The sequence below is a fragment of the Carassius carassius genome, chromosome 24 (assembly GCF_963082965.1).
Source record: "Carassius carassius chromosome 24, fCarCar2.1, whole genome shotgun sequence".
Taxonomy (NCBI): domain Eukaryota; kingdom Metazoa; phylum Chordata; class Actinopteri; order Cypriniformes; family Cyprinidae; genus Carassius; species Carassius carassius.
In genome coordinates, this window is record NC_081778.1 from 13996501 (window position 1) to 14023245 (window position 26745).

Genomic DNA, 26745 nt, shown 5'->3' on the forward strand with positions numbered 1-26745 from the left:
CAGGATCCAAGTGCGGTTGAATGAATGACACGTTTATTGATAAAACTCAGAGGACTTAATCAGCTGGAGCACGAGACAGTCAGCACTCCGCAAGAAAGGCCAGCTTGGTGATCTCTTCGGCGACAGCCGCACAGCAGCGGGGAACAGGTGGCGGATCAGCACTGGAAAGCCATAGCCAGAGTCCGAAGGCAATGCAAAGGTAAGTAGAGTCGGCCGCCAGGTAGATACGGGCTACTGAGTAACGAGAGGCAAGGCAGGAAAAAAAAAATAAAAAAACAGGAACAGCAGATCGACTAGACAGAGGGAAAAAATACAAAAAAACGAAGACAGCAAACTATGGCTAGCAAGGAGAACGCTTAACTTTAACAATGCTTACGGACTGACACAAGACAGCAAACACAAGGGCATAATAAAGGGAAGATAATCAGCGAAAGACAGTGCAGGTGAGGGAGAAAACGTTAACAGGGATAACAAGAGGGGCGGAGAAAACATAGCGGGAATAGTGAAACACCTGGCGAGCCAGCAAAACCTAAATCATGTGCTCCAGGACAGAAAAAGCCTCAGACCCCACTGAGATCATGACCGTACCCGCTCCCCCAAGGACGCCACCAGGCGACTTAAGGGAGGGGCTTACCATAGATACAGACGGTTGGTCCGGGAACGCCTCGTCAGTCCACCAGGTATCGAAAACCCCTGCCACGATGACGAACATCTAGTAATCTCCTAACAGAATAAACAGGAGAACCATCCACTAGACGAGGGGGGGGCAGGGGAAGAAATGTTGGTATTAAGGGGGGACCTTAAAACCGTATTAACCCTGGATACATGGAAAACAGGGTGAACCCGACCAAGAGAGGAGGGCAACTTGAGCCGTATCGCAGCCGGATTAAGGACCTTGGTGATCTGGTATGGGCCAATGAACCTGAGTGCCCATTTGCAAGAGACAGCCCTGAGAGGCAGGTCCTTGGTAGACAGCCACACCTTCTGACCACAGACATAACGGGGCGCTGGAATCCAGTGGCGATCAGCCGCTGCCTTGGTCCGCCTAGAGGCCTGGACCAGGGCCTTCCTAGCCTTCCTCCAGACATTACGACATCTTCGAACAAAGGCTAGGGCAGACGGAACTGCAGCATCGGGGGGAAATAAGGAGAGGGAAACAAGGGAGGAAGGTAACCAACAGAACATTCAAAGGGTGACATACCTGTGGATGCTACTGGAAGAGTATTATGGGAATACTCAATCCAAGTGAGCTGTTGGCTCCAGGAGGCAGGGTTACGGAATGCCAGGCAGTGGAGGACTCGCTCGAGATCCTGATTGGCTCGTTCACACTGACCGTTGGTCTGGGGATGAAACCCTGAGGACAGACTTGTAGAGACCCCAATCTGTCGACAAAATTCTTGCCAAAACCGGGAGACAAACTGGGGACCCCTGTCAGAGACCACGTCCACCGGAAGGCCATGGATACGGAAGATGTGGTCAATTACCAGTTGGGCTGTCTCCTTGGCAGAGGGGAGTTTGGGTAGGGGCACAAAATGGACCGCCTTAGAAAAGCGATCCACCACTGTAAGAATAACAGTGTAACCATTCGAGACAGGCAAGCCAGAGACAAAATCTAAGGCAATGTGTGACCAGGGACGAGAAGGAATGGGCAAGGGTTGAAGTTGGCCAATGTAGGGACGGTTAGAGACTTTGTTCTGGGCACAAACAGAACAAGCCAATACAAACTGCCTGACATCCTGGCCCATTGAGGGCCACCAAAATCGCTGAGGGATGGCAGCCAGAGATCTCCTGATTCCTGGATGGCAGGTGACCTTAGATTCATGACCCCACTGAAGGACCTCAGGGCGTAACACTGCCGGCACGAACAACCAACCCACCGGACACTCAACTGGTACTTCCACCCCTCGTCTGGCCTCCTCCACCCGCCGCTCGACGTCCCAGGAGAGAACCCCCACCACTAATCCATCCGGGAGTATAGTCTCGGTAGGCACCTCCTCTCCCGGCCGCTCGAACTGACAGGATAGAGTATCAGGTTTGACGTTCTTAGCCCCAGGCCAGTACGAAAGGGTGAAGTTAAAACGGTCAAAGAAGAGTGCCCAGCGGGCCTGGCGCGGACTCAGCCTCTTGGCCGAACGGATATATTCTACGTTTTTATGGTCCGTCCAGACCAAGAAGGGCAGCGCCGACCCCTCCAACCAGTGGCGCCACTCACCCAAGGCCAACCTCACCGCCAGCAGCTCACGATCGCCTATGTCGTAATTTCGGTCTGCAGGGTTAAGGCGATGGGAAAAATATGCACAGGGGTGCACCTTCCCATCCTTACAGGAGCGCTGGGACAAGGCCGCGCCTACCCCAACTTTTGACGCATCCACCTCAACAATGAATTGCCGTTCAGGATCTGGAACAGGAGCAGAGATAAACCGGGACTTTAAATTATCAAAGGCCTCCCGAGCCTGAGTACTCCAGGTGAACGGTACCTTAATGGAGGTGAGCGCCGTTAGGGGTGCAGCTACCTGGCCAAAATTCCTGATGAATCGCCGATAAAAATGGGCAAAGCCCAAGAAACGCTGCAGAGCCCTCCTGGAATTGGGGACTGGCCACTTGGCGACAGCCTTGACCTTGGCCTGATCTGGCTTGATCTCCCCTGCTGAGACTATAAATCCCAGGAACGAAACAGCTTCAGCACCAGAATCAATAAGTGCCTTGCAGGAGTGAACTGAGCCCTGGTACTTGATGGTGGCAGAGAGCTGGGTCCGTGATTAAGGGGAGATAAGAGGAGAAGCGCCCACCAGGACTCCCCAGTTGACTAGTTAACTCGTGTGTCGAAATCTCGTCCTGAGTGTCAAAGTTCAGCCCCTCCCGAAACATAGCACGCAGCGCCCCCTCATTCCAATCACAAGAGGCCGCTAGAGTCTTAAACTGAATGGCATACTCAGTAACAGAACTTCCACCTTGCCGGAGCCGTGCGAGTTTAGAAGCAGCCTCATCCCCCTTCACGGATGCGATCAAACAACTTCATCATTTCACAGCGAAATTCCTCAAAGTTCAGGCAAAAAAAAAAAAAAAGCTAGCTGGCTTGGTGGCCGAGGAGAGCACCTTGATGCGCGATAGCCGATCGAACAAACTCTTCGCCCGCTGGATCCATTTCTGGTCAGTCCGTACTGTCAGGAAAAGGAACAGGATCCAACTGCGGTTGAATGAATGACACGTTTATTGATAAAACTCAGAGGACTTAATCAGCTGGAGCACGAGACAGTCAGCACTCCGCAAGAAAGGCCAGCTTGGTGATTTCTTCGGCGACAGCCGCACAGCAGCGGGGAACAGGTGGCGGATCAGCACTGGAAAGCTGTAGCCGGAGTCCAAAGGCAATGCAAAGGTAAGTAGAGTCGGCCGCCTGGTAGATGCGGGCTACTGAGTAACGAGAGGCAAGGCAGAAAAAAAAAAAAACAGGAACAGCAGATCGACTAGACAGAGGGAAAAATACAAAAAAACGAAGACAGCAAACTATGGCTAGCAAGGAGAACGCTTAACGTTAACAACACTTATGGACTGACACAAGACAGCCAACACAAGGGCATGATAAAGGTAAGATAATCAGCGAAAGACGGGGCAGGTGAGGGAGAAAACGTTAACAAGGATAACAAGAGGGGCGGAGAAAACATAGCGGGAATAGTGAAACACCTGGCGAGCCAGAAAAACCTAAATCATGTGCTCCAGGACAGAAAAAGCCTCAGACCCCACTGAGATGATGACAGCCTCTCTGTTTTGCTCATAAATATATATATAGATAATACTTAATAATTTAATATAATATAATTTAATATTTGCATTTCTTTCTTCATTTCTTAAATATATATATATTATATTATATATATTATATATACATATTGCTTTGCTTCTCTGGGAAATGTATCTTGTTTTGTATTAAAAACATTCCTAGAGAAATTATATGCTGATGACTTTATGCAAAATAAAAAAAAGCACCATTGTAAGCACCATGTATGGCTATTTTGAGGAGGAGAAGATGGGTAGGGGAACAAAAAAGTTGTGTTAAAAAAAGTGCACTTATCCACAATCTTGCCTGTGGTATCAAGTCAGCTCTGTACAGGTCTTGTATATTTAAAAACCTGTGTGTGTGTGTGTGTGTGTGTGTGTGTGTGTGTGTGTGTGTGTGTGTGTGTGTGTGTGTGCACATACTTTCAGGCAAGTTATATACACAAGGAACAGGAACTTGCATTAAAACAATAAACAGAGTTAATTTTGAATCAATGACACGATTGCAGACTAAGCTCTTGGATATGCTTTAAACATATTTTTTTGAGATCATTTGAAATTTGCATATTGTTTCACGAACATTCCATTAGTATAAAATATGCATATCAGATCACATCACAATCATTTACCTCGGGACATAAGTGCTCATTTTATTGGTACATCAGTAAAAGTTGAAGAGGCTGAATGGTTTTGAAGCTTTACTCTGTTCTGAAAGCATTTGGAGTTCCCGTGGTTAATCACAGGAAGTGGTCTTAAAAGAGACACACCCCTGAGAGGTTTTCCACTTTGACAATGTTAATTACCAAATCTCTCAGATTAACAAAAGGCTTAATGTCTGCACTTGATGCTTTAGTGAAAGTGACATGACATACAGGCAAGTGTGATGACCCATACTCTGAATCCAAAGTGCACACACACAGTGAACACACACCCGGAGCAGTGGGCAGCCATTTATGCTGCGGCAACCGGGGGAACAGCTGGGGGTTCGGTGCCTTGCTCAAGGGCACCTCAGTCGTGGTATTGAAGGTGGAGAAAGTGCTGTACATTCACCCCCCCCTCCCCCCTCCCCCCTCCCCCTCCCATTTACAATTCCTTCTGGCCCAACACTCGAACTCGCAAACTTTGGATTATGAGCCCAAATCTCTTAACCATTAAGCCACGACTTCCCCCTTTACACAGGCTTTCGAAATGTAAAATGTACCAGTTACTCATGGTGTTTGTGTGTGTGTGTGTGTGTGTGTGTGTGTGTGTGTGTGTGTGTGTGTGTGTGTGTGTGTGTGTGTGTGTGTGTGTGTGTGTGTGTGTGCGTGCTCTTGTTTTTGTGGCATATCAGGACACAACTCTGTATAATGACATGGGTATGACACAGGTATTACAACGAGAGGGTGACTTATGAGGACATAACCCATGTCCCCATTTTTCAAAACGCTTATAAATCATACAGAATGAGTTTTTTTGAGAAAGTAAAAATGCACAAAGTCTCCTGTGAGGGTTAGGGTTAGGTGTAGGGTTGGTGTAGGGCAATAGAATATACAGTTTGTACAGTATAAAAACCATTACGCCTATGCGATGTTCCCACTTTTCTCAAAAACAAACGTGTGTGTGTGTGTTTCAGATGGAAAGTGAAAGACGGTGTTGGAAGCCGGTGCTCGTGATGTTGACTGAGAAGGACGTGCTGCTGTTTGACAGTATGCCACGCATGAGAGAAAACTGGCTCAGCCCGACACACACCTACCCTCTGCTCGCCACACGGTACACACTCACACACAGCATTACTTCTCTCAATTTGCTTGTTCATACAAACACAATCAAGGTACATGCACCTACACACTCTTGTTTAACACATGCCTCTGTACAAATACATGCAAACACAAACATACCTTTTGCATGCCAGTTGGCAGTGCTGACCAACTGGGAACTAAAATACACAACTGCAGCCAGTTGGAAAGAAAGAGTATAAAAGCATCATGGCTATTAAATGCCTGTTGAAGCTGTATGAGGTGGCAGCTATTACTGCAAAGGATAGATTTGAAGTCCAAGTTTAACTGGCCTACAGCCCAGATTTCACTCTAAGGCTGATAGGGCAGTTATCACAGGCTCAGTTGGCATGTGCTAATGTTTTGTTGACCCTGGAATTGTCCAAAATGGCAGAAAGTACTGCCATGCTTTTCTCAACTTATTTTGGCTTGACTTCCTCAGCCAAATCTCAAGTTTCTATCAAGCCAGGCAGCCCCGCCAATGGTGAAAAGAAAACTCATTGGAACAATCCGGAGCCAGTATATAGGATGCAACAGTGCCCGCCCACTTTTTCAGCAGTCTTGTTTCCTGAAGTATTTTTCCCATAGGGTTAACTCTTCATTAAAGAGTTATAAGCCATGAAGAAAACCAACCAGCTCAAATCAGTTCCCCTCTGGAAAAAGGGAATGGGAATTTTACATTTGGAACTAGAATGTTGCACTTTATTAACCACCAAACATGAACTTGGAGACACTGATTCCAACAAATGGATGTTAAGCATAGACTATAAAAGCATGTACGTAGTGTCCGTGATGCCACCCATAGATTTCTGAAGAGTGTTTTTGAAGCTAAAAGTGGGCGGAGTTGGTTGCCGAAGCCACGCCCACCTAGCTTGAAGGTAATGCCGACAATCCACCTGTCACTCAAGTGGCACTCAAAAGGGTCTGAATTATTCAAAATGTATTATGGGACTATGGTGTACTGTTATGTTTTTGTAATACTTATATATTTATTTAAGTAACTTAAACATGAAACACAATTCCTATAATAAAAAGTACTATGGTGGAAACCGTAAGATATTTCCAAGAATTCCATATAGAAGCATCATGGTAAATATACCAAAAAAATTAAGATTTTTTGCAAGTGATTTCCATGATATACTTATATATTGAGTTTTTAATCATAGGCTGGTGCATTCTGGTCCAGATAAGGGTTCACCACAGCCTGGTGGTGAGCTGTGCTTTGCTACACGGACGGGAACCAGATTGGGTATAGAAGCCCACCTTTTCAGGGCAGAGACCTGCAAGGACCTGTCACTCTGGACCAGACACATAGTCACTGGCTGCCACATAGCTGCTGAGATGATCAAAGAAGTCACTACCAGTGAGTATGGATTCTACTTCTTGCTGATTTCACAGTTCCTATGGCCTGTCCACACCAACACTCTTTAAAAAAAAAAAAGAAAAAAAAAAAAATGTTCCAAAAGGGGATTTCACACTGATGCCATAGAACAGGGGTGTCCAGACCTGTTTCTGGAGGGCCACTGCCCCGCAGAGTTGCAGGATTAAACACCCCTGCCATTGAAGAATCATATTTGGATCTATCTAGACAAAAATTTAGCACTGGATTTTTCACACATTTGTAAAATATCAGTAGTGGATACAATCTGCCATCAACTTTTCTCTGTATGCTTTCTGTTTGTCTTCTGTCTTAGTTAGCAGTATTCTGGAATTTTGCAATAAGCTTTACTGTTAGTGTTATCTGTATGCACCAAGGGTCTGAGTAACGCAATTTCAATTCTTTGTATGTATGTGCTGTACATGTGGAAGAATTGACAATAAAGCAGACTTTGACTTTGTTTATATGATTTTTAGGGCTATAGTTTCTTGAATATTATACACATACTTATGTCAAATGTAGATTTGTTGGTACACAAACTTCCATCAAAGATACATTTTGATCATCTGAGGTCATGGTCCATGGCTCCTACTATACTTTGAATTTGAAGACTTTGTGATGCACTGCAATATTTCTGAGTTTTGGATGTGCGTTATTCCTATTACAGTCGCTTAAGAGTATATTTTTAGAATGGAATGCCATGGCAGAGTTCCTGTGTGGTCTCAATGCAGCATGCGAGGGGCACCAAGCAAAGCATTCTGGGAACTGAAGCTCTCAGGCAGTCCCTGAGCCTGGACTGATAGGAAATGTATCTGCCATTACTGAACTGCATGTGAACCCCTGGAGATCACTTCGCCTTATTTGGATATTTTGCAGTTTTCCCCTTCTGTCAGATATTTTCACTGTTCTGAGATCAGACTTTAAGATATTTCTACTTAACAAAGCTGCAATGCAAGTAGGCCGAGATTAAACTGCGCAACGATTAATGTTGATATTATTGTCATGAGTTAAGCATGTTAACAGTGCTGTGAGGACTTCTGAAAGAAACACAATAAAAATAGCCTGACCTTGTTCCAACACGTCACGGTCTAATTAATAGATTTGGGAGAGCATGATGATTACTTTGAGTTTGTAAGAAAAGAGCAACAGTTCAGATCCTCTCGAAACAAACCAGACACTTTTAACACAACAAATAAGAGCTGCTCCATATTTGAGTTTTTATGGGAAAGGCCCTTTTGGTAGCTGATGCTCCATTACCTGTGTTGAGTCTAATCTTATAATCTGTTCAGAGTATTTGTCTCCAAAGATTAATTTTTTTAGTTCTCATTTTGTGGGACGTCATATTTTTTACTGCTGACCACAAGACTCTAAAATCCTCTTTCAGTCTGTAATGATAAAAAAAAAAAAAAACCTAAGGGCAAATGAGATTGTAATACAATGTATTATGCTGCTGCTGATTAATATTAGACGGCTCACTGAATAGATTTATGGTGCACTCTTTGTGGATAAATATAAAAAATGGTTAGTTAAATGCTCTGTGTAATGTTTGTGCTATTAAATTTTTTATATATAAATACTAATACATTTTTTTTAATAAATGCATGTAAATAATAATGTTAAATAATCTGACAACTATAAGCAAGCCATTTGTGGGTTGATTTCTCTAAATCATATAACGTTCTTTCTGCACTTTATTTGCATGGCCCAATTCAGCAACTATTTTCTGTCTCCATTTATAGCATAGTGTCTGTAGTGTATGTATTATATTGATTGGTAATGATAAGCCTGCGTGGACACATGAGGAACAGTTACTGAATTATTGCAAAGCTGTTAAGAGGCCGAAAAAGTCCTAGGCTAAGAGGCAGTTTGTGACTGACTAAAAGCCCATGTGGTGGGAAAGAGTCTCTTAGTCTTGAAAATCAGTCCATTTCGATGGGGATAAGGTTACAGTATGGGAACAGTAATCCGAAATCCCCTTTTTAGGAGCCCCTCACCCAAAGTCCGTAATAAATGCGTGTTTGAGTATTTAATATCAGTGTTATTCCAATTAAATGGGTAAACTGCAGAAGATGGTATTTCATTGCTGTGATGATCTAATCAGCCAAATGGACCGAGCCGAGGGGTTTCTCAAAGATACACAATGTGAAAAGAACACACTAGCCACACAATTACACGGTCAAAGAGAGATCCAGGGAGCTTTAATGGGGAAAATGGATGGAACAGCTGAAGTGGATCACTGGCACATTCACAATAGACGCGGTAACAGTAGGTTTCCACAGATTCTGTAATTGAATGTATTGGAGGGGTGATACTAGATACGTGTAGTCCTCAGATGTATTTGATGAAACCAGGGAGGTATTAAGCAGGGATTACTGGTGATGAATAATGTACCAATTATCAGGTGAATCAAAGGACATTTATCTCATAAATGGAACCTTAATGGATTTTGCAGTGTCTGCTTTTAACCCTCTGGTATGACAACTGAAAGTAATTTTGTATGGTTATCATGGCAGCTGTATTTAATTTTAAGTATTCTTGATGTGTTTTTGTGTTTGTCTCTTCAGGTTGTATGTATCAGGGTCAGGACTGTCGCTTGGTCATTCATTATGAGCGAGGTTTCTCTGTTATAGCTGATGGAGAGGACCGCTCTGTGGCACAGCCTCTGTTCAGTTACCCTTTTGAAAAGCTGAAGATGTCTGCTGATGATGGTGTACGGATCCTCTATTTGGATTTCGGCGGGAACGAAGGTGAAATTGTGAGTAAAATTTGAGGTTCATTCAGCACCAACAAAATGAGTCGTCCATGAAAAGAGTGCCATCATGGGGCAATTTTGCTATTATTTAAATTAGATAAAAACAATTAATTGGCTACTAATCTTTTCATAGATAAATTTAGCTGATTCAAAACTGAAAAAGAATCTGATTCAATCGGAGTCATTTGCATCAATGTTCATGGATGTCTTGGTGTGTAATTTTTCATGTTTATTAAAAATAAACTGTGTGTGTGTGTGTGTGTGTGAATATATATATATATATATATATATATATATACACATATATATATATATATATATATATATATATATACATACATATATATAGAATGATTTCTGAAGGATCATGTGACTGAAGACTGGAATAATAGTTGCTGAAAATTCAGCTTTAACTTCACAAGTAAAATTACATTTTAAAATGTATTCAAATATAAAATATTTTTGTCATAATTCACAATATTGCTTTTTTTTTACTGTAAAAGTTCTTACAAACTCAAACTATTAATACAGCAGTTGTATATACATGAATATAAATTAATAAATACTATTGCATTACTGGATAAAAATAGCTGTTTGATTAAAATCGTTCTTTCTAAGGGATGATTTTTTTTTAGTTGCACTGCAAACATTTTATTTATTAAATATCGTCTATACAATCTATTTTTAGCCGTATCACCCATTCATTGGTGAAATTCTTCAGCACAGGAAACGATGCATGTCTGTAATGATAGACGGCTCATCTCTGGCAGTTCTTGAGAAGTCCTGTCTGATCATGATTGTTTTTCTCAACATGTGTTTGTCCCATCAGGCACTTCCCTTGTTTGCTTAATACTTTGTTTTTTATATTCACAGCAACTTGACTTGCACTCCTGTCCCAAGCCCATTGTTTTTATCCTCCACTCCTTCCTATCTGCCAAGATTGCAAGATTAGGATTGGTAGCCTGAGATTGAACTGTCATAGACTGAAACCGTGACATGATTATTCCAAAATGGAGAAGGGAAACCCGGAACGCAGTGGAACTCGCAAGACTGAAGGAGGGCGATGACGCAGAACTGACCCTGTAGCAAACCGGACCACTCAATGATTTTAATTACATTTCAGTAATGAAAAACTATGTATTTTTCAGAGAAATATTAATTATAGTGAAACAATTTCACATTGATTTTCTAAAAAAAAAAAAAGTCTAACTATCTAATGAACACTAATTTGTGATTGGAACTAAAAAATACTAGAAGTGTTATTTTAGAATCCAATACAGCAGAGTATTCATGCCATTAACTTCTATGTAATGTTAGGAGGTAAGGCGTCCATGACAGCTGTGTAACAGCTAATGTGGATTAAAGAGGCTAGTTTAGACCTGGTTAATGCACATAAAAGTTAAACAAGCCGAAAATGGTTATCTCGTTTCGTTTCTGGTGCTTTCACTCAGGAGTTGTGCGACACTGATAGTTGAAGCAAAATCAACATGAACATTCTAGAGTGCCAGTCATCAAAGAGGCATGTCAACAAACTGTCTGCTTTCACAAGGCCTTTGTGACAAAAGAGGAAAATCGAGACAGGGTCAGCCCTCCCCTTCAGAACTGTATCGGTTTCCACAGACAAATGGAGTTTCGGTGACTTCTACAAACGTCTCGCTTATGAAATCTGGAGTCCTGACTTCAAAAGAAATCTTCAGTAACGCCGTCACATTTGTGTAGTTGTTTTTAATATTCATCAGAAGGATGTTCTCCATTCTTGTGTGATGTGCTTGCATGCACGCTAGCACAACTATTATGGAGGCTGAAAAGTGCTCTCATATTTAGCTTCACTGTGCAAACACACAAGGGCCATTAAAGAACTTTGGATGTCAGATTATAAATTAGAGCACTTGAGAATTTTCAAGTTAACCAGCAATTATTGTCTATTGTCAGGCACTGAGTGTTCCCAGAGCACTGATCCATTGTGGGGACAGCAGGGCCCCTGTGGCACAGCCTTTGTCTCATCTGTGAAACCATCCCTGTCAGATTCCAGCCCACATGACAGATCCAGGAGTCACGGGGCTGAGAATCAATTTTCAAAATTAAAGGGATAGTTCACACTAAGATGAAAATTGTCATAATTTTCCCAGCCTCTACTTGATCACAACACAAACAATGATATTTTAAAGAACGATTCTACCCAAAATATGTATTAGTCAATGGGGTCCAAGACTTTTCCGAGCTTCAAAAAGAACAAAGATGGTGTGGAATTATGCTGTGTTCACTCATTCTCTCTATAAATTAAAAACTGTAATTACTAGATGCCAATCTGGAACATTCATCTCAACACTGGGCTATAGCAACATTATTATTATTATTTATCATTCATCAACACACGAACAACAGTCAATTGTAGGAATTATTAAACAAAATAGTATGAAATGGTGGCTTCTGCCATTTTGGATTGTTTCCACATGACAATGCAGCAGACAGGTGGCACAAGTGGGAGCTCTCAAAAGAAGAGTTCACAAGTTCTTCTTCCAGGACGTGAACTCTTTTACAAGTTGGAATTGAGTCACTTCAAGTTTTCTGAAGAAATGATTGCAATTTAGGTTTTTGTTCACTCCTAAAAGAATTTAAAACACTAGTTATGCATAAGTAAACTACATAAAAAATGGCAAACTGTTAGACCCCACTGACTTTCATAATGACAAAAAAATCTTCAATTTGTTTTGTATTTAGCAGAACAAAAAAAAAAGTTAATGCAGTTTTAAACAATATGACAATTTGTTTGAGTGAACAAATATTCTGTACATTATACGCAGGATATGGAGTGTGTGGAGCAGTAGGTGGCCGACTAACATATTTCACTCATCATTAGTTCTACTGTTTAGGAATAACGTTATTCACACTTCCTAGCTCTGCTGATAAGCAGTGAGTGAGCTCAGATTGCATATTGCCTTTGAGGGCTCTCAGTGTTGACAATGTTATGTGCAGCCCCCTCCCTCCTTTCCCATCACCCCTCTGGGCACCCAGGAGTGAGAACAATGGCTCTGTATGGGACTGGAATGTTTCTGGTGACTTTGCCAAACAAGACACCCTCACCTTTCTCTGGGCAAGGAGTACCAGGGGGCAGTTACTCTTAATGACCTCAGACCAATGTGATCTGATCCCAACACAGAAGTAATTTTAGGGCAAACTACTTGCAGTGGTAGTTAAGTGCTGATCGCTTGTGTGTGATCAACGAAAAAGAAAAGATGAAGTAATCACTGAGGGAATGATGAGGTTTTGGAAAAGTCGACACTCTGGTTTGTTGCTTGTTTCATGCTGATTTGAGTGAACTGATTACGGAAACACGATCTGGACAGAAATGCCCTCTGATTTATTTTCATGATGCAAAACAGCATTTCTCAGAAAACATATGGCCATATTTGTCAGACAGTTTAAGTGTTTATGATATACCATATAAAACCAAATAAAATATTTTTAATACATTAAAATATTATCTCAAACACTATGCCTCCTGTCAGGAACAGTTCTATAATTAATGCTCTGAGAAGTTCTAGCATTAGAAGCTCTTTTCTACTACAAGGACCATTCATTTACTTTGTATCATCATGTTGTTGTTCTTATGACTGTGTTCTACTGCAGGTTTACCTTCAGTGTTTCCAACTAAAAATTAAGTCATCTTTTAGATGATTTCTCCACAACCCAATCAGTCACCTGTGGATGAGAACAGCATGTGCATAAAACATTTTCCATTGTATCAATTTTGAGGGCATCTGATGAAAACAAGTAATTCAAAATAAAACTACATAGCTGTAACTTGTTATTTTCATCAACTCAGGTTATGTCAAAATAGAGCAAACTGAAGTGCGTGGTTTACCTGTTTTGCGTTGTTACTGGCTGCTTTCTTCATTTCCTCATGTATGCCACGTGAGGTTTTCAGATCCTGTTGTAAAACAAACACAGGCTGCTGAGGCATAACGGCTCCAAGAGCATTGTGCAAGCTAAACATTGCTAATGCATTATTACATGTATGCATATTTACACTACCAGACATTACACTGAGAATTAAATGTATGTATATTTTCTCAAAATAATTAATAAACTTAAAAGTGAAACGTCAAAACTCACAACCATGAGCACATAATACCATCCATGTTTACATGGAATATCAATATCTATTCAGTATCCATCAACTTTACCCATTATGATGAACAAAATGAAGGACTGTGCTATCATATCAGAGGCCATTTATATACTGAGGTCTTACAGGTACCATAGCAGAAACAGCCTTGTAGAAATTAAGTACATTAGGAATGATTATGGTGCACACAAAAATCTAGACATAAATGACTTTAGGGAAAATTGGAAGGTGCTACAAAAGACTGATATTTTTTCCTCACTCAATGCTTTAGGAACAAAGCGAATAGAAACAAGTTTATTGAACTAAGTTTTTGCTCCCCTGTCATGGATAAATGATGTAGATAACATCAATCGGCAGCGTTTACGCAGCATATTTTAAAAGCTTCAAAGACGTCCTAAAGGCAGGACAGCAGGGTGCGAGGGAAAGAGGCAGAAAGATTTGTACCCACCTTCAGATAAAACTTTGATATGTCAAACAGTCTTTGACTTCAAGCTTCAAAGCACTTGTGCTCAATGCTGATCCCGTGTTTATTGAGCATCTTAATAACCACCTCCCTCAGCATCTGAAGCTGAAACAATGGATGAGAACGACGCACAATCACGTAAATTCTGCACTTAGACCTCACATTAAGACCTGATATTTGCTGAGGACTGTGAAGTCAATGAACAAAGTAAAAGGTTTAAGGTTTTGAATGGGTTGAGAGCTGTTTTGCCTAATTCCATGGCTCAGTCAATTCTGGCCAAATGCAGCATTTATCAATGGTCAGATATTTTGGTATAATGACCCTTAAACTGCATATTTGACTGTAGTCCCTAGACACCAATTTTCTACAAAGCTGTACCATTTTGTAATCTCTTTTTTTACACTTAAATCAATATTTCATACCCATATGTTAATTTGTCGAGCTGTAATATAAGCAGGATAATGCACAGTCAGCTGGCCATTATTGCAAAATAAATGTATTCAGGTTTCTAAATATATAAAAAAGTGAAATAAGCATGAATTAATTACCCAATAAATACCCAAAGTGTTGACCTATTTATGTCTATAGCCTCTCGGCAAGCGCTCTGAAATATAGCGTGATTGCTCTTTGGTTGAACCAACTTTAAAAACTTTCCACCCCCTCTCTCGTTTCACATCCTGTATACACTCAGCACTGTCCTTTATAAATGAAGACAAACACACAAAATATATATATATATATAACAATAATATTATATATATATATATATATATATATATATATATATATATATATATATAGTGGCATGCAAAAGTTTGTGCACAGTCTGTCACTGTATATATATATATATATATATATTTACAGATATATTTACCTATTTATATCCAATGTTGGCCAATGAGAATACATTTTTTTAAAAAGTCTCATTATAAACCAAACGATACCAATACAAATTATGCATCACTATTTGATCCCAAATCTCTGCAGAAAATGAGGCCAGACCTGAGCTGGAACAGGAATGGGCTGCTTGATGCCATAGAGCCCCCACTGCCAACCTGAGAAAGGGGTTTTAAAGGGGATGAGGTGGATGGTGTAAGATATTGCCTCTCTGAGTTCATCAATCCAACAGTCTCACTTTGTAGCTCACATTAAAACTCTAATCAAAATTATTTGATGTGACGGCCTACTTAAGCACTGGAGCACACACCTATACCTCTTTTTCTTCTCGAGATCTCAGTTCTAGCACTCTCTTTCTGAGCCCATTTAATAAGAAACTGCTCAGTTCCTGGATTTTTTATCCTTTTTATCTTGTGTGTTTAGTTCCCAATGATGTGACGCCGCTGTGGTAATTTCAGAGCAGAGCAATGTCTGAGATGATGATAGGCCTTAAAATTAATGTGGCCCCTGGAGTTCTGCAGTAGGTCAGCATTTAAAAAAAAAAAAGGTCAATAATCTCATGTCCTGACAACACATCATTTAATGCATGCTAGGCTTCAGTGGCAGAAAAGGTGGCCAAACATTAGACATTTGATCTCTGCCATATGTTAAAGCGCATTTAGAGAGGGCCTACATGAATTCAACCAAATATGCTGGAAATAGCAAGACTTTGACATTCATTGCAGCACTACTCAGTTATTTTCATTCATTGCTCATTTCACTCTTTGACAAAGCCATCAAGTGCAGATCTATATTCAATTTGGGTGTGAGTGACTTATGGTGCATTCAAATGCATGTAAAGTGGAGGGACAGGAAGGCAATGATGAGTAGGCAGAAATAAAATGAGCCACAAAGGAGATTCAATGAACTGACAGCTTCAGAAAATGAACCTAACTGAAGAAACATTAGGTTGACCTTCTAACTGAATGTCCGTCTTCTGAGAAGTGACGTAACGATGGGTCGACTAATTCAAAAACTGGTAAAATTGAATATCATTAAAACAGACTGCCCATTAATAATAATAAAGATAATAAAGATCATTATTAATATTTCAGCAGCAATCATAATTGATAATTATGCACCAAATTAGAATATTAGTATGATTTCTGAAGGATCATGTGACATTGAAGACTGGCAGAATGGCTCCTGAAAATTCAGCTTTGTCATCACAGGAATAAAATACATTTCAAAATATATTCAAATAGAAAACAGTTCTTTTAAAATAGAATGATATTTCACAATATTACAAATTTACTGCATTTTTGATAAATTAAATGACGCCTTGGTGAGCCTAAGGGACTTCTTTTGATCTGAAAAATATTTACTTTATTAATATAACATTAAAATTAACTTATTAAAAATAAACCTAAGGCAGGGGTCTTCAACTAAAATTGCCTGAGGTCCAGTAATGAACCCTACTTACCAGGTCTGGACAATTATATAGGCCTACCAAAAACATAAACTGATGTTTTTTGGCAGACCAGGGTATCTGCAGGTCATTTAAGCTCATATTTAAGACTTTTTAAGACCTGCACAAATAAAATGACTGTAAAAAGCACAAAAGATTTCACAAAATCAAAAAGAATGATAAACTTGACCTTTTAGTCTTTAAACCATTTTCTTTTTAAGAAAATGGAGGCCAAAGTATCAATTATAAAGCTATATTAATTTAAATAATTATCAATCATTATAGCCTATTCTTTAAATAACATGTAATATTTACATTTTTATAATGCATTAGCTTCTTGTCGATCCACCAGTTTACATTTACAACTCTGCATGTTTGCTGAACAAAAACATGGGTTGGTTTTCACATTGGTCTGAACAAAAACAGCAGACAGGCTTAATAAAAAAATAAACATTCATTCTCTGCCAGCAGGAGGTGCTTTTGGAATGGCAGAAATACAGTGGTTTCCCTGGTAACAGCTAGACACAAAGCAGCTGGCTTTCAAATGTGCAGCATACATGTTCAGTAAAATCTTTGCAATATCATCATATTGAGCCGTATCGCAATTCTTGCAATCATGCATGCAGTGTTCTCACCTCTTGTGTGTATGGAGATGGTTTGGCTCACTGTGCAGAGCTTCATTGTCGGGCATGCTGCCTGGTACAGACAGCACAGCTTAGGAGGGTACAGGACTGAGGGCAAATGGCACAGGGCAGGACTCCTTACAGAATGTACTCTGGGTCTCATATCTTATTAGACGAGACTGCAGCTTCACAAAGCCACTGTCTCGCTCAAGGGCCTTACGCTCATCCAGACTGAACCTGAAACCCACCCAGAGAATGGTTTGAGAACATCAAGGAATTAGGGAGAATGGTTTGTAATATGGCTGGGTTTTTATATATACACGCACACACACAAACTTACTCTATTCCATGGTAGTGGGATCTGGCGGCCTTTGAGAAAGGAAGCTTGGTCACCTTCCTGGGTGTGAGGTCAGGAGATTACACTGTTCACTACACAAACAAAAGCACAAATCCCAATTAGAGACATTCAGTTCAGGAATAAATAAATATGCAGATTTCTAGAGACTATGTGTAACTGGAAGAGGGCAAGTTATGTGGAAAATCTTCACACTATTTATTTTAATTTTATTCTCTAAAGCAATGTTTTCAGTATTATATTTATCTCTACTAGAGATAACCTGGCTTTGCAAGAAACAGTGTGAAACAAAATGGTTATATAATTTTAATTTTTAAATATTTAATAATATAATTTAGATTGACTTTACACACTTTAAGCAATATCGTATCGCATATCGAATATCACATTTTTAACAAGGTATTGCATAGCCCATTATTTTTTTTCAATATTGCACAGCCCTAGTCAGAACAATTTCATCAGGATAATGTCAGATAACACTTAAGCAAAAAAATGGTTAGGTCAAAGTGTCTGAATAGTTTAAGGTCCCAAATTTTTATACATTTTATTGGTAGTCCACTGTATGAAGAATTGTTGGGTATATGTCACATTTTATTTTATTTTGCTATCCTTACATAAATTAACTATAGTGTCCCTCACCCAATAGTAATATATATATATATATATATATATATATATACAATACAGACCAAAAGTTTGGACACAACTTCTCATTCAAAGAGTTTTCTTTATTTTCATGACTATAAAAATTGTAGAGTCACACTAAAGGCATCAAGGGCTATTTGACCAAGAAGGAGAGTGATGGGGTGCTGCGCCAGATGACCTGGCCTCCACAGTCACTGGACCTGAACCCAATCGAGATGGTTTAGGGGTGAGCTGGACCGCAGACGGAAGGCAAAAGGGCCAACAAGTGCTAAGCATCTCTCGGGGAACTCCTTCAAGACTGTTGGAAGACCATTTCAGGTGACTACCTCTTGAAGCTCATCAAGAGAATGCCAAGAGTGTGCAAAGCAGTAATCAAAGCAAAAGGTGGCTACTTTGAAGAACATAGAATATGACATATTTTCAGTTGTTTCACACTTTTTTGTTATGTATATTATTCCATATATAATTCCACATGTGTTAATTCATAGTTTTGATGCCTTCAGTGTGAATCTACACTTTTCATAGTCATGGAAATAAAGAAAACTCTTTGAATGAGAAGGTGTGTCCAAACTTTTGGTCTGTACTGTATATATATATATATATATATATATATATATATATACAGTATATATATATATATATATATATATATATATATATATATATATATATATACATATATACAGTATATATATATATACGTATATATAGTGTCTGAATAATTTTTGGTTTGACTGTACAAGTCCGATGGACAATTTGTTTTGATACTTTATGTTTGTTTTTGTGTTTTTTGGTCATTAAATCCTGAAATGCCACACTTCTTTTTATTACATGGAAAATAGTGAACAGATTATTCTTCAAAATGTTCACCTATTGTGTTCCAAAGAAGTCAGTCAGTCATATAGGTTTTCGCACAGTGTGAGGGTGAATAAATGAAGTGCTTGGGGGTGAACTATCCTTTTAAAACCAGTACAAGCAGAAAACAAGAAAAGTTGTAAAAACTGAATATTTTAAAATGTTCTACCATGTACACACATGCTCCCTCGTTGTCTTAAGTGACTTGAATTGCAGTTTTAATAAACTAGGGGGTCATATGATGCTTTTTTTAAAAGATCGTTATTTTGTGTATTTGGTGTAACAGAATATGTTGAGCTGACATGCTTCAATGTTAAAAAATCTGTTGTTCAAATATTATACATTATTGTAGGTCCTCTATGCCCCACCTCTCTCAAACGCATAGTTTTCTACAAAGTCCCTCCTTCCGACAAGCACAGTCTGCTCTGATTGGCCAAATGACCCGGTGCATTGTGATTGGTCGAACACCGCAAGCACTCGTCGGAAATGTAATGCCCCTTTCGATAATCGCGAGTTTCAGCTTTCAAAATAAATGTAAAGACAGTTAATAATGTCCTTAATTTTACCATCAGTTCAAGCCAGAAAGGGGAACAGAGTCACCTGACAGACACAGTGATGAATCTTTTATGTGTTTCATTACACAAGCCACAAACGGTTAAGACAGCTGACTCCACTGTTTGACCATCTCTCTCTCTATGTAACATGGGAGCCGACGAGTCGTGAGATGTGCGGATCCATGTGCAAGCTTTTACTACACAGAGAGATGATTGTAACAGGCATGGGTCAAACACTGGCAAACAGGTATATAGAGGGCAAGACAAAAAATATTCCTTGGGCAAGCGTGGGTCTTCGATGAACGAACAATATCCAGAGGGCTAAGCAAGAGGGGTTATGCAGAATCTAGAGCAAAGGGTCAAAACACGAGTAACAGGGCAAAGCAAGAAAAAGACTAAACTATGAACTGAAATAAGACTGTGAAAAAGTCTCTAGGTTACGTATGTAACCCTAGTTCCTCGAGGGAACGAGAAGCTGCGTCGAAAACGCTTTAGGGAACGCGTTTAGCGTGAGCGACTCTGAATATCATATCCAATCTGTCTTATAGAAGAGCGTGACGTCACGGGCGGGGTGACGTAAGCGACCAGGAAGCTATAAAGGCATGAGCCGCGCAGCTGGCTTCAGCTTCGAGTACCAGCAAGCGCCGGCAGGGGTGCTGGGGGTATAGCCTCGAGACGCAGCGTCTCGTTCCCTCGAGGAACTAGGGTTACATACGTACCCTAGAGATGTTCCTCTTCAGTAACTCGAGCTGCGTCGAAAACGCTTTGGGGGATGAGTACCAACACTGCCAGACTACCAAACCCCTGCCTAGTGTGTATCCGAAGAGCACAGCTTAGTACGAGAGGACTGAAGTGCCTGGAGTGACTGGTATGTCTAAGCCATAGAATCTTGCAAAAGTAGAAGGCGTGGACCACCCCGCAGCATTGCAGATGTCCAGCATGGACACACCTGCTAGAAAGGCCTTGGAGGCTGCCATACCCCGTGTAGAGTGAGCCTTGGCTCCCGACAGTGGGGGACGACCAGAGGACTCAAAGTGGTGTTGATAGTCTCAACTAGCCAACGACTAATAGTCTGCTTAGAAGCAGGAAAACCCCTCTTGGGGGGACCGCAGCATACAAGCAATTGGTCCATTTTTCTCCACAGGGCAGCTCTGTGGACGTATGCATCCAGCGCTCGAGCTGGACACACACAATTTAGCTTCTCTTGGTCGGGCTCCCAAAAGGGAGGACAGAAGGCCTGCATCACTACAGGTTGTGGTGTGATAGAGGGCACCTTAGGAACATATCCCGCTCGAGGGTATATGAACACTTTGGTCATGCCAGGTGCAAAATCAACATAGGTAGGGGCCACTGAGAGGGCCTGTATATCTCCTACTCTCCTCAGAGAGGTAATGGCCAACAAAAAGGCGGTTTTAAGAGTCAGATGTCTGTCTGAGATATCTTGAATCGGTTTGAATGGAGATTTGCAAAAAGCCTCTAACACCACACCCAAGTCCCAGGGGGGAACACAGAACCGTACTGGAGGTCTCAGCCTCAGCGCACCACAGAGGAAACGTGTAACTAATGGGTGTCTTCCCAAAGACTGGCCATCGAGAAGGGCGTGGTAGGCCGCAATGGCCGCCATGTAAACCTTCAGCGTGGAGTGGGTCAACCCTGCAGAGAGCCTGGCCTGTAGAAACTCCAGAACTGTACCAACTGGGCAGTTTGCTGGGTCTAGCTGGCGGTCTCTGCACCATGAGGTGAAGAGTTTCCACCTCAGGGCGTACAGTTTCCTCGTTGAGGGAGCTCTGGATTGGAGGAGGGTCTCAACAACCTCGGTTGAGAGACCAGCTGCTAATAGTTGTGCCCCCTCAGGGGCCACACCTACAGCTTCCACAACTCCGGGCGAGGGTGAATTATCGTGCCCTGCGCCTGTGAGAGTAGGTCTGTCCTGATCGGTATCTCCCATGGAGAGCCGTCGAGGAGCGAGACCAGGTCTGCGGTCTGCGAACTCGGCCCGGCCAGAGCGGGGCTACTAATAACAGACGGACCCCGTCCCGGCGTACTCTCGCCAGAACTCCCGGGAGCAGAGCAATAGGGGGAAAGGCGTACAGACGAAGCCTCGGCCAGGTCTGTACCATAGTGTCCAGTCCCAGAGGAGCTGGATGTACTAGAGAGAACCAAAGGGGACATTGAGATGTCTCTTGAGTCGCAAAGAGGTCTACTTGAGCACTGCAAAAAACTCTCCATATCTGCTTCACCACCTCTGGGTGAAGCCTCCATTCTCCGGGCCTTGGCCCCTGCCTCGAGAGTATGTCTGCTCCCTTATTTAGTTTCCCAGGAATATATACTGCTCTTAATGAGAGGAGTTTGCTCTGGGACCACACAAGGATCTGGTGCGCCAGCTTGTACAAGGGACGCGAACGCAGACCTCCCTGGTGGTTGATGTAAGAGACCACCGATGTGTTGTCGGTGCGCACCAACACATGGTGACCCCTTAGGTCTAGGAGGAAGTGCTTCAGTGCACGATAAACTGCTAGCATTTCTAGACAATTGATATGCCATGTCAGATGGCGACCGCTCCACAGACCACGGGCAGGGTGGCCAATCATGACTGCACCCCAGCCAGTGAGGGATGCATACGTTGCTAGTATTACATGGCGACAAGGAGCTCCCAGCACCGGGCCCCGATTCAAGAACCAAGGTTTCTTCCACATGTCTAAGGCACGGAGGCAGCTTAGGAAACTTCCTGTGTTGTGGAAGGATGGATATGTGGAAGTATGCATCTTTGAGATCTTTTTGACAAACCAGTCCTCTGACCTGATCTGAGCTAAAACATGCTTGATCATGAGCATTTTGAACTTCAATCTCATAACTGAACGATTTAAAACCCTCAAGTCTATAATCGGACGCAACCCCCCATCCTTCTTTGGAACTATGAAATACCGGCTGTAGAACCCGGACTCCCTGTCTTGAGGAGGGACCACCTCGATGGCCTTCTTCTCTAATAGGATTTTCGCTTCCTGTTCCATAACCAGACCCTGCCTGGGGCCGACTATTGTCGGAATGACCCCGTTGAATCTCGGCGGTGCAGAGCCGAACTGAATACGGTAGCCTTTATCTACTGTATGCAGGACCCATTGAGATACATTTGGCAGTAGTTTCCACGCTGCTAAATAATCTACTAAGGGAATCAGTCTCTCGAGACTGACCTCTGGTGTAAGAGGCCCCGAAGGGGCGGTGAACATCTCAGCTCCGCTACGCATGCGGGCGGAAAATACTGAGAACATTGCTCGCTGGAGGCCGCTGCGCCCTGGAACTCTGGCAGGGTTGGCAGACTGGCCCCCAGAGGGCGCTGAGGCGAGACGGGCACCGTGTAATGCAGTGTACGCCGCTCTACCCCAGTAGGGGCCGCCCTCTGCAGTCGTGACCGAAACGTGTCAGGACTTCTTAACCGAGGGCCTCCCAGCCTGGAGTACGCCCTCAGATCCGCCTTAGGCTGGGAAAACCCTGGTTCAGAGCGTTGCTTCAGCCTCCGGTCCCGACGCAGGGGGAGCGCGGGCGGCAACGCTCTGACTATAGACTGAGAGGGCAGCTCCCGCCCAGCAGCCCCTCCAGTATATATAATTTCTCAGAGTGCGATAAATGTCATTATATTCCTCAGAATTTCATGCAAACAAAGAATCAGACGAGTAAACACGGTCTGCCTTGTTGGTATAATTCATATCTAACTTCTCATAGTCAGATAGATACTGAATTTAATTCCTCAGAATTAATGCAGTTAACCAATCAGACAAGTAAAGACGGTCTGGTTTTAGTAAGATTCACATCAAAACTGTAAATGATGTAATACACTCGTTGCCTCGGCAACACGCGAGCCACTTAGTCACACAAACAATATTAATCTCCTCTGAGATAAGTTGCTGCAGCTGCGAGTTCACAGAGGGGGAAGGAACCACTGCGCGTGCTTCCGAACCTCGAGAGAGAACTCTAAATCTAGGGATCATGGGTGGAGATAGGCAGAGCCATCTTCGCCCCGTCCTTAGATATGAGAGAAGCACAGTCAGCCCCCTTATTTTTTCCCGAGAGCTGACTGTTATACAGTTAGGCATAATATGCTTCTGAAACTGATGCTTGTGTAACTGTTTGTCTGTGCAACTGATGTTTATGCAGCTTATGTTTGTGCAACTGCGAGCTCATCGATGCCCTCTGTTTCAATCTCCTCGGAGAAAAAAAGGCGGTGCGTCACGGCCGTCACTTGGGGGGAAGGACCGCAACACTCGGGCTTCCGAACCCGGAGATCGTGAGGTAGGAGATAGGGACGCGCCCGTCTCCATACCCTCCAGCAGATCTTATCTGCGAAGCCAGCAAGTCGAACGCGGGACCGACACTGCGAGGAACGCTGGCGAAGACTCCCCCTCGAGAGAGTCCTCCGGGAGTGAAGCGTCCACACTGGCTTGTACCAGTGCAGGCAGTCGGCTCCCTCAAGAGCCGAAACAGCGTGCCTCGATCCCAGGCAGACCGCGCACAGACAATGTATTCCCACTCATGATGAACACACAATCTGAAACGCGATCTGGATTCGCCTTTCAGATGTCTCGTCTTAGCTTTGCTCTTTGACTATTGCTTACTCTTTGAGGAGCTAATAGTGACAAACAACAATAAATAAGACTGACAAGACAGAATGACATGCACACACAGAGCGCTTGCTGACATACGCGAAGCTGAAGCCAGCTGCGCAGCTCGTACCTTTATAGCTTCCTGGTCGCATATGTCACCCAGCCCGTGACGTCACGCTCTTCTATAAGACAGATTGGATATGGTATTCAGAGTAGCTCACGCTAAACGCGTTCCCCAAAGCGTTTTCGACGCAGCTCGAGTTCATGAAGAGGAACTATAAACTTAAACAAGACTATGAAAACTATAAACTGAAACAAGACTATGAAAACACAGAATGGCTTGGTATCACAGCTATTGCCAGGGGAGGGATATGTGCAGAACAATACTCTGCAGTGTGTGAGGGGAAGTCCAATGCTTATAAATCGTGTCTGATGATTGTGCTGTGTGTGTGATTGTTATCAGGTGAATGTGATTGGTGCAGTGGAGTATGGGAAATGTAGTTCAGGGTGTACTGTGTAGTGGGAGAGTCTGTGTTGTGGATGATGAGCTCTGGTGGTGAATAAATGGAAGTTCAGTGACCGGATCATGACACTCTCTCTCTCACGTGCACACACACACGACACACAGATACTACTGTCGGAATTACCTCTTCTCATAGGTTCACGAAACGGTCGTCTATTAAAATGCGTTGTTGTTCTGTTGTAAGTTATCTTAAAGATTCCTAAATGCATCTACTTTCGGATGGACAAATAAAGTGATTTTGCTTTCGCCTAGATACACACAGCATCTCCCTGACATGGCTGCTTCAACACTAACTGTGGTCACTGAAACCACGCCTTCTTTCTTTGCATGAACATTTGGGCGGCATTACGCAAATATTTCCACATAGTGACGTAGACGTGGGGGTGTGTTTGAATGAGCCATTTTAGGGGTGTGTGGCAGAGTCTTAACTTTGATAAAGAATATCTCTTTGGATTTGAGACTTTAGTTTTTACAACTTTACAGATCTTCTTTATACACCAAGAGCTTGTAACACTCCAAAGAGAAAGGAAAAATTGAATATCAACATATGACTCCTTTAAGAGACATCATGTCAGAAACTGTGTGTATGATCAACCCTCTAAGAGCTAGCAGCGGCTGTAGTTTCCCGCAAGGCAGTCCATCAGGGGTGAAGTGTTTGAGCAGTTCTCTGGCATCCAGCAGTGTAGAACCTCCTCTCTGGCTATCTTTAGGCCCCATCAGACTTTCAGAGGAACCACTGCTGAAGAGCCTGCACCTGTGGATGACACCGGAATTTATTCAACCAACCAAACACAAATGTACTATTCCAAGCTGCAGAACCTATTTTCCCCATACACTGATACACTGCTTTGAGATTCTTTAAGCCCTCAACAAAGACAATAACTGACGGCTCCAGACATGGTAATGAGTTTTCAGATAAAGTGATATGGTACCAGATGGTTTACCTGGATCTTTGCCGGGCTCTCTGTATGTTCTCATAGTTTTGTAGGACACTCCTCTCTGGCCATTCTGCACAACGTTTAACATCTTTAAAAGAACATGTTATGGTTAGAAAGAGCAACAGGCTAAGTAAATAATAAAAGTAATCTTTATTAGGAACACTATGTTAACTAAGGATTAAAAATATATAATCTTTTACTAATAATGGAAGCAAACCTGCCATGTCTTTCATTCACACAGGCGCAAAAGAGTTTGTAAACTCTCCAATATTTTACCACATTGTCATTTGGTATCCGGCCCATACCATACTTATACAACATTTAGTCTAGTGTTTTTTCTTTTTATTAAGGTGCAGTCAAATTTTATGGGCAAAAAAACGAGTCTACTGACAATAGTGTAGAAATATATGAAGCACTCAAAATTCTCTTTCAAACCAAGCAGTTTTCAGTTAGTCAACATAATAAATTCAGGTAACCAACTTTCTTGTTTATTCCTTAAAAAGTGTTTCCTGTTCAGACTGGCATGTTAATAATTTTGCATTGTGTTAATTATGTAGTCAATGGTAATTTCAGAACATTTGACGTCAAGCGCATTTTTGACATATCTGGTACTATGTTGGCTCACCACTTGACAATATAAATCTGGTCAACAAAGTGAAGCCAGTCTAGAAACACTGGTCTAAACTGGATTTTATTATATTAAATACAATCAGTAATCAATATGTGGTATAATAATTAGGGCTGCCATGGACTAAAGATTTTTCTAATCGACTAGTCGTCGTTCATTTTTAGCAATAAGTCAAGTAATTGCACATTTATATTAATAAACCATATAATTCATAATAATTAGCCTTTAATTGCCTATAGCATATCAGCGATCAAGTGCACACATAAAACTTGCCACAGCACACCAGCAGAAGTAATGATTATGAATAAGTCAGGGTTAAAACAGCAAAAAACTCCCTAAACATTCTAATAATTCACTGATAAACTAGTGTTTTCTGTATTTTCCGCTGCAATGCCTGACTTGTCATCTCCACAGACTGCTGAGAAAGAC

At 41.9% G+C, this 26745-nt stretch overlaps 1 protein-coding gene and 1 pseudogene across 1 annotated transcript in view; one reads left to right on the forward strand and one right to left on the reverse strand.

Moving 5' to 3' along the window:
* LOC132102862 (beta-1-syntrophin-like) overlaps nucleotides 1-11772 on the forward strand; it is a 31759-nt gene extending 19987 nt beyond the window's left edge. The window contains exons 4-7 of the mRNA XM_059507555.1: nucleotides 5390-5526; nucleotides 6698-6894; nucleotides 9474-9664; nucleotides 10535-11772. Of these exons, the coding sequence (XP_059363538.1) occupies nucleotides 5390-5526; nucleotides 6698-6894; nucleotides 9474-9664; nucleotides 10535-10627 (618 nt within the window). The 3' untranslated portion in view covers nucleotides 10628-11772. The remainder of the gene's footprint in view (nucleotides 1-5389; nucleotides 5527-6697; nucleotides 6895-9473; nucleotides 9665-10534) is intronic.
* Nucleotides 11773-13162: 1390 nt separating this feature from the next.
* The window catches only part of LOC132103481 (mdm2-binding protein-like), a 30721-nt pseudogene continuing 17138 nt past the window's right edge, over nucleotides 13163-26745 (reverse strand).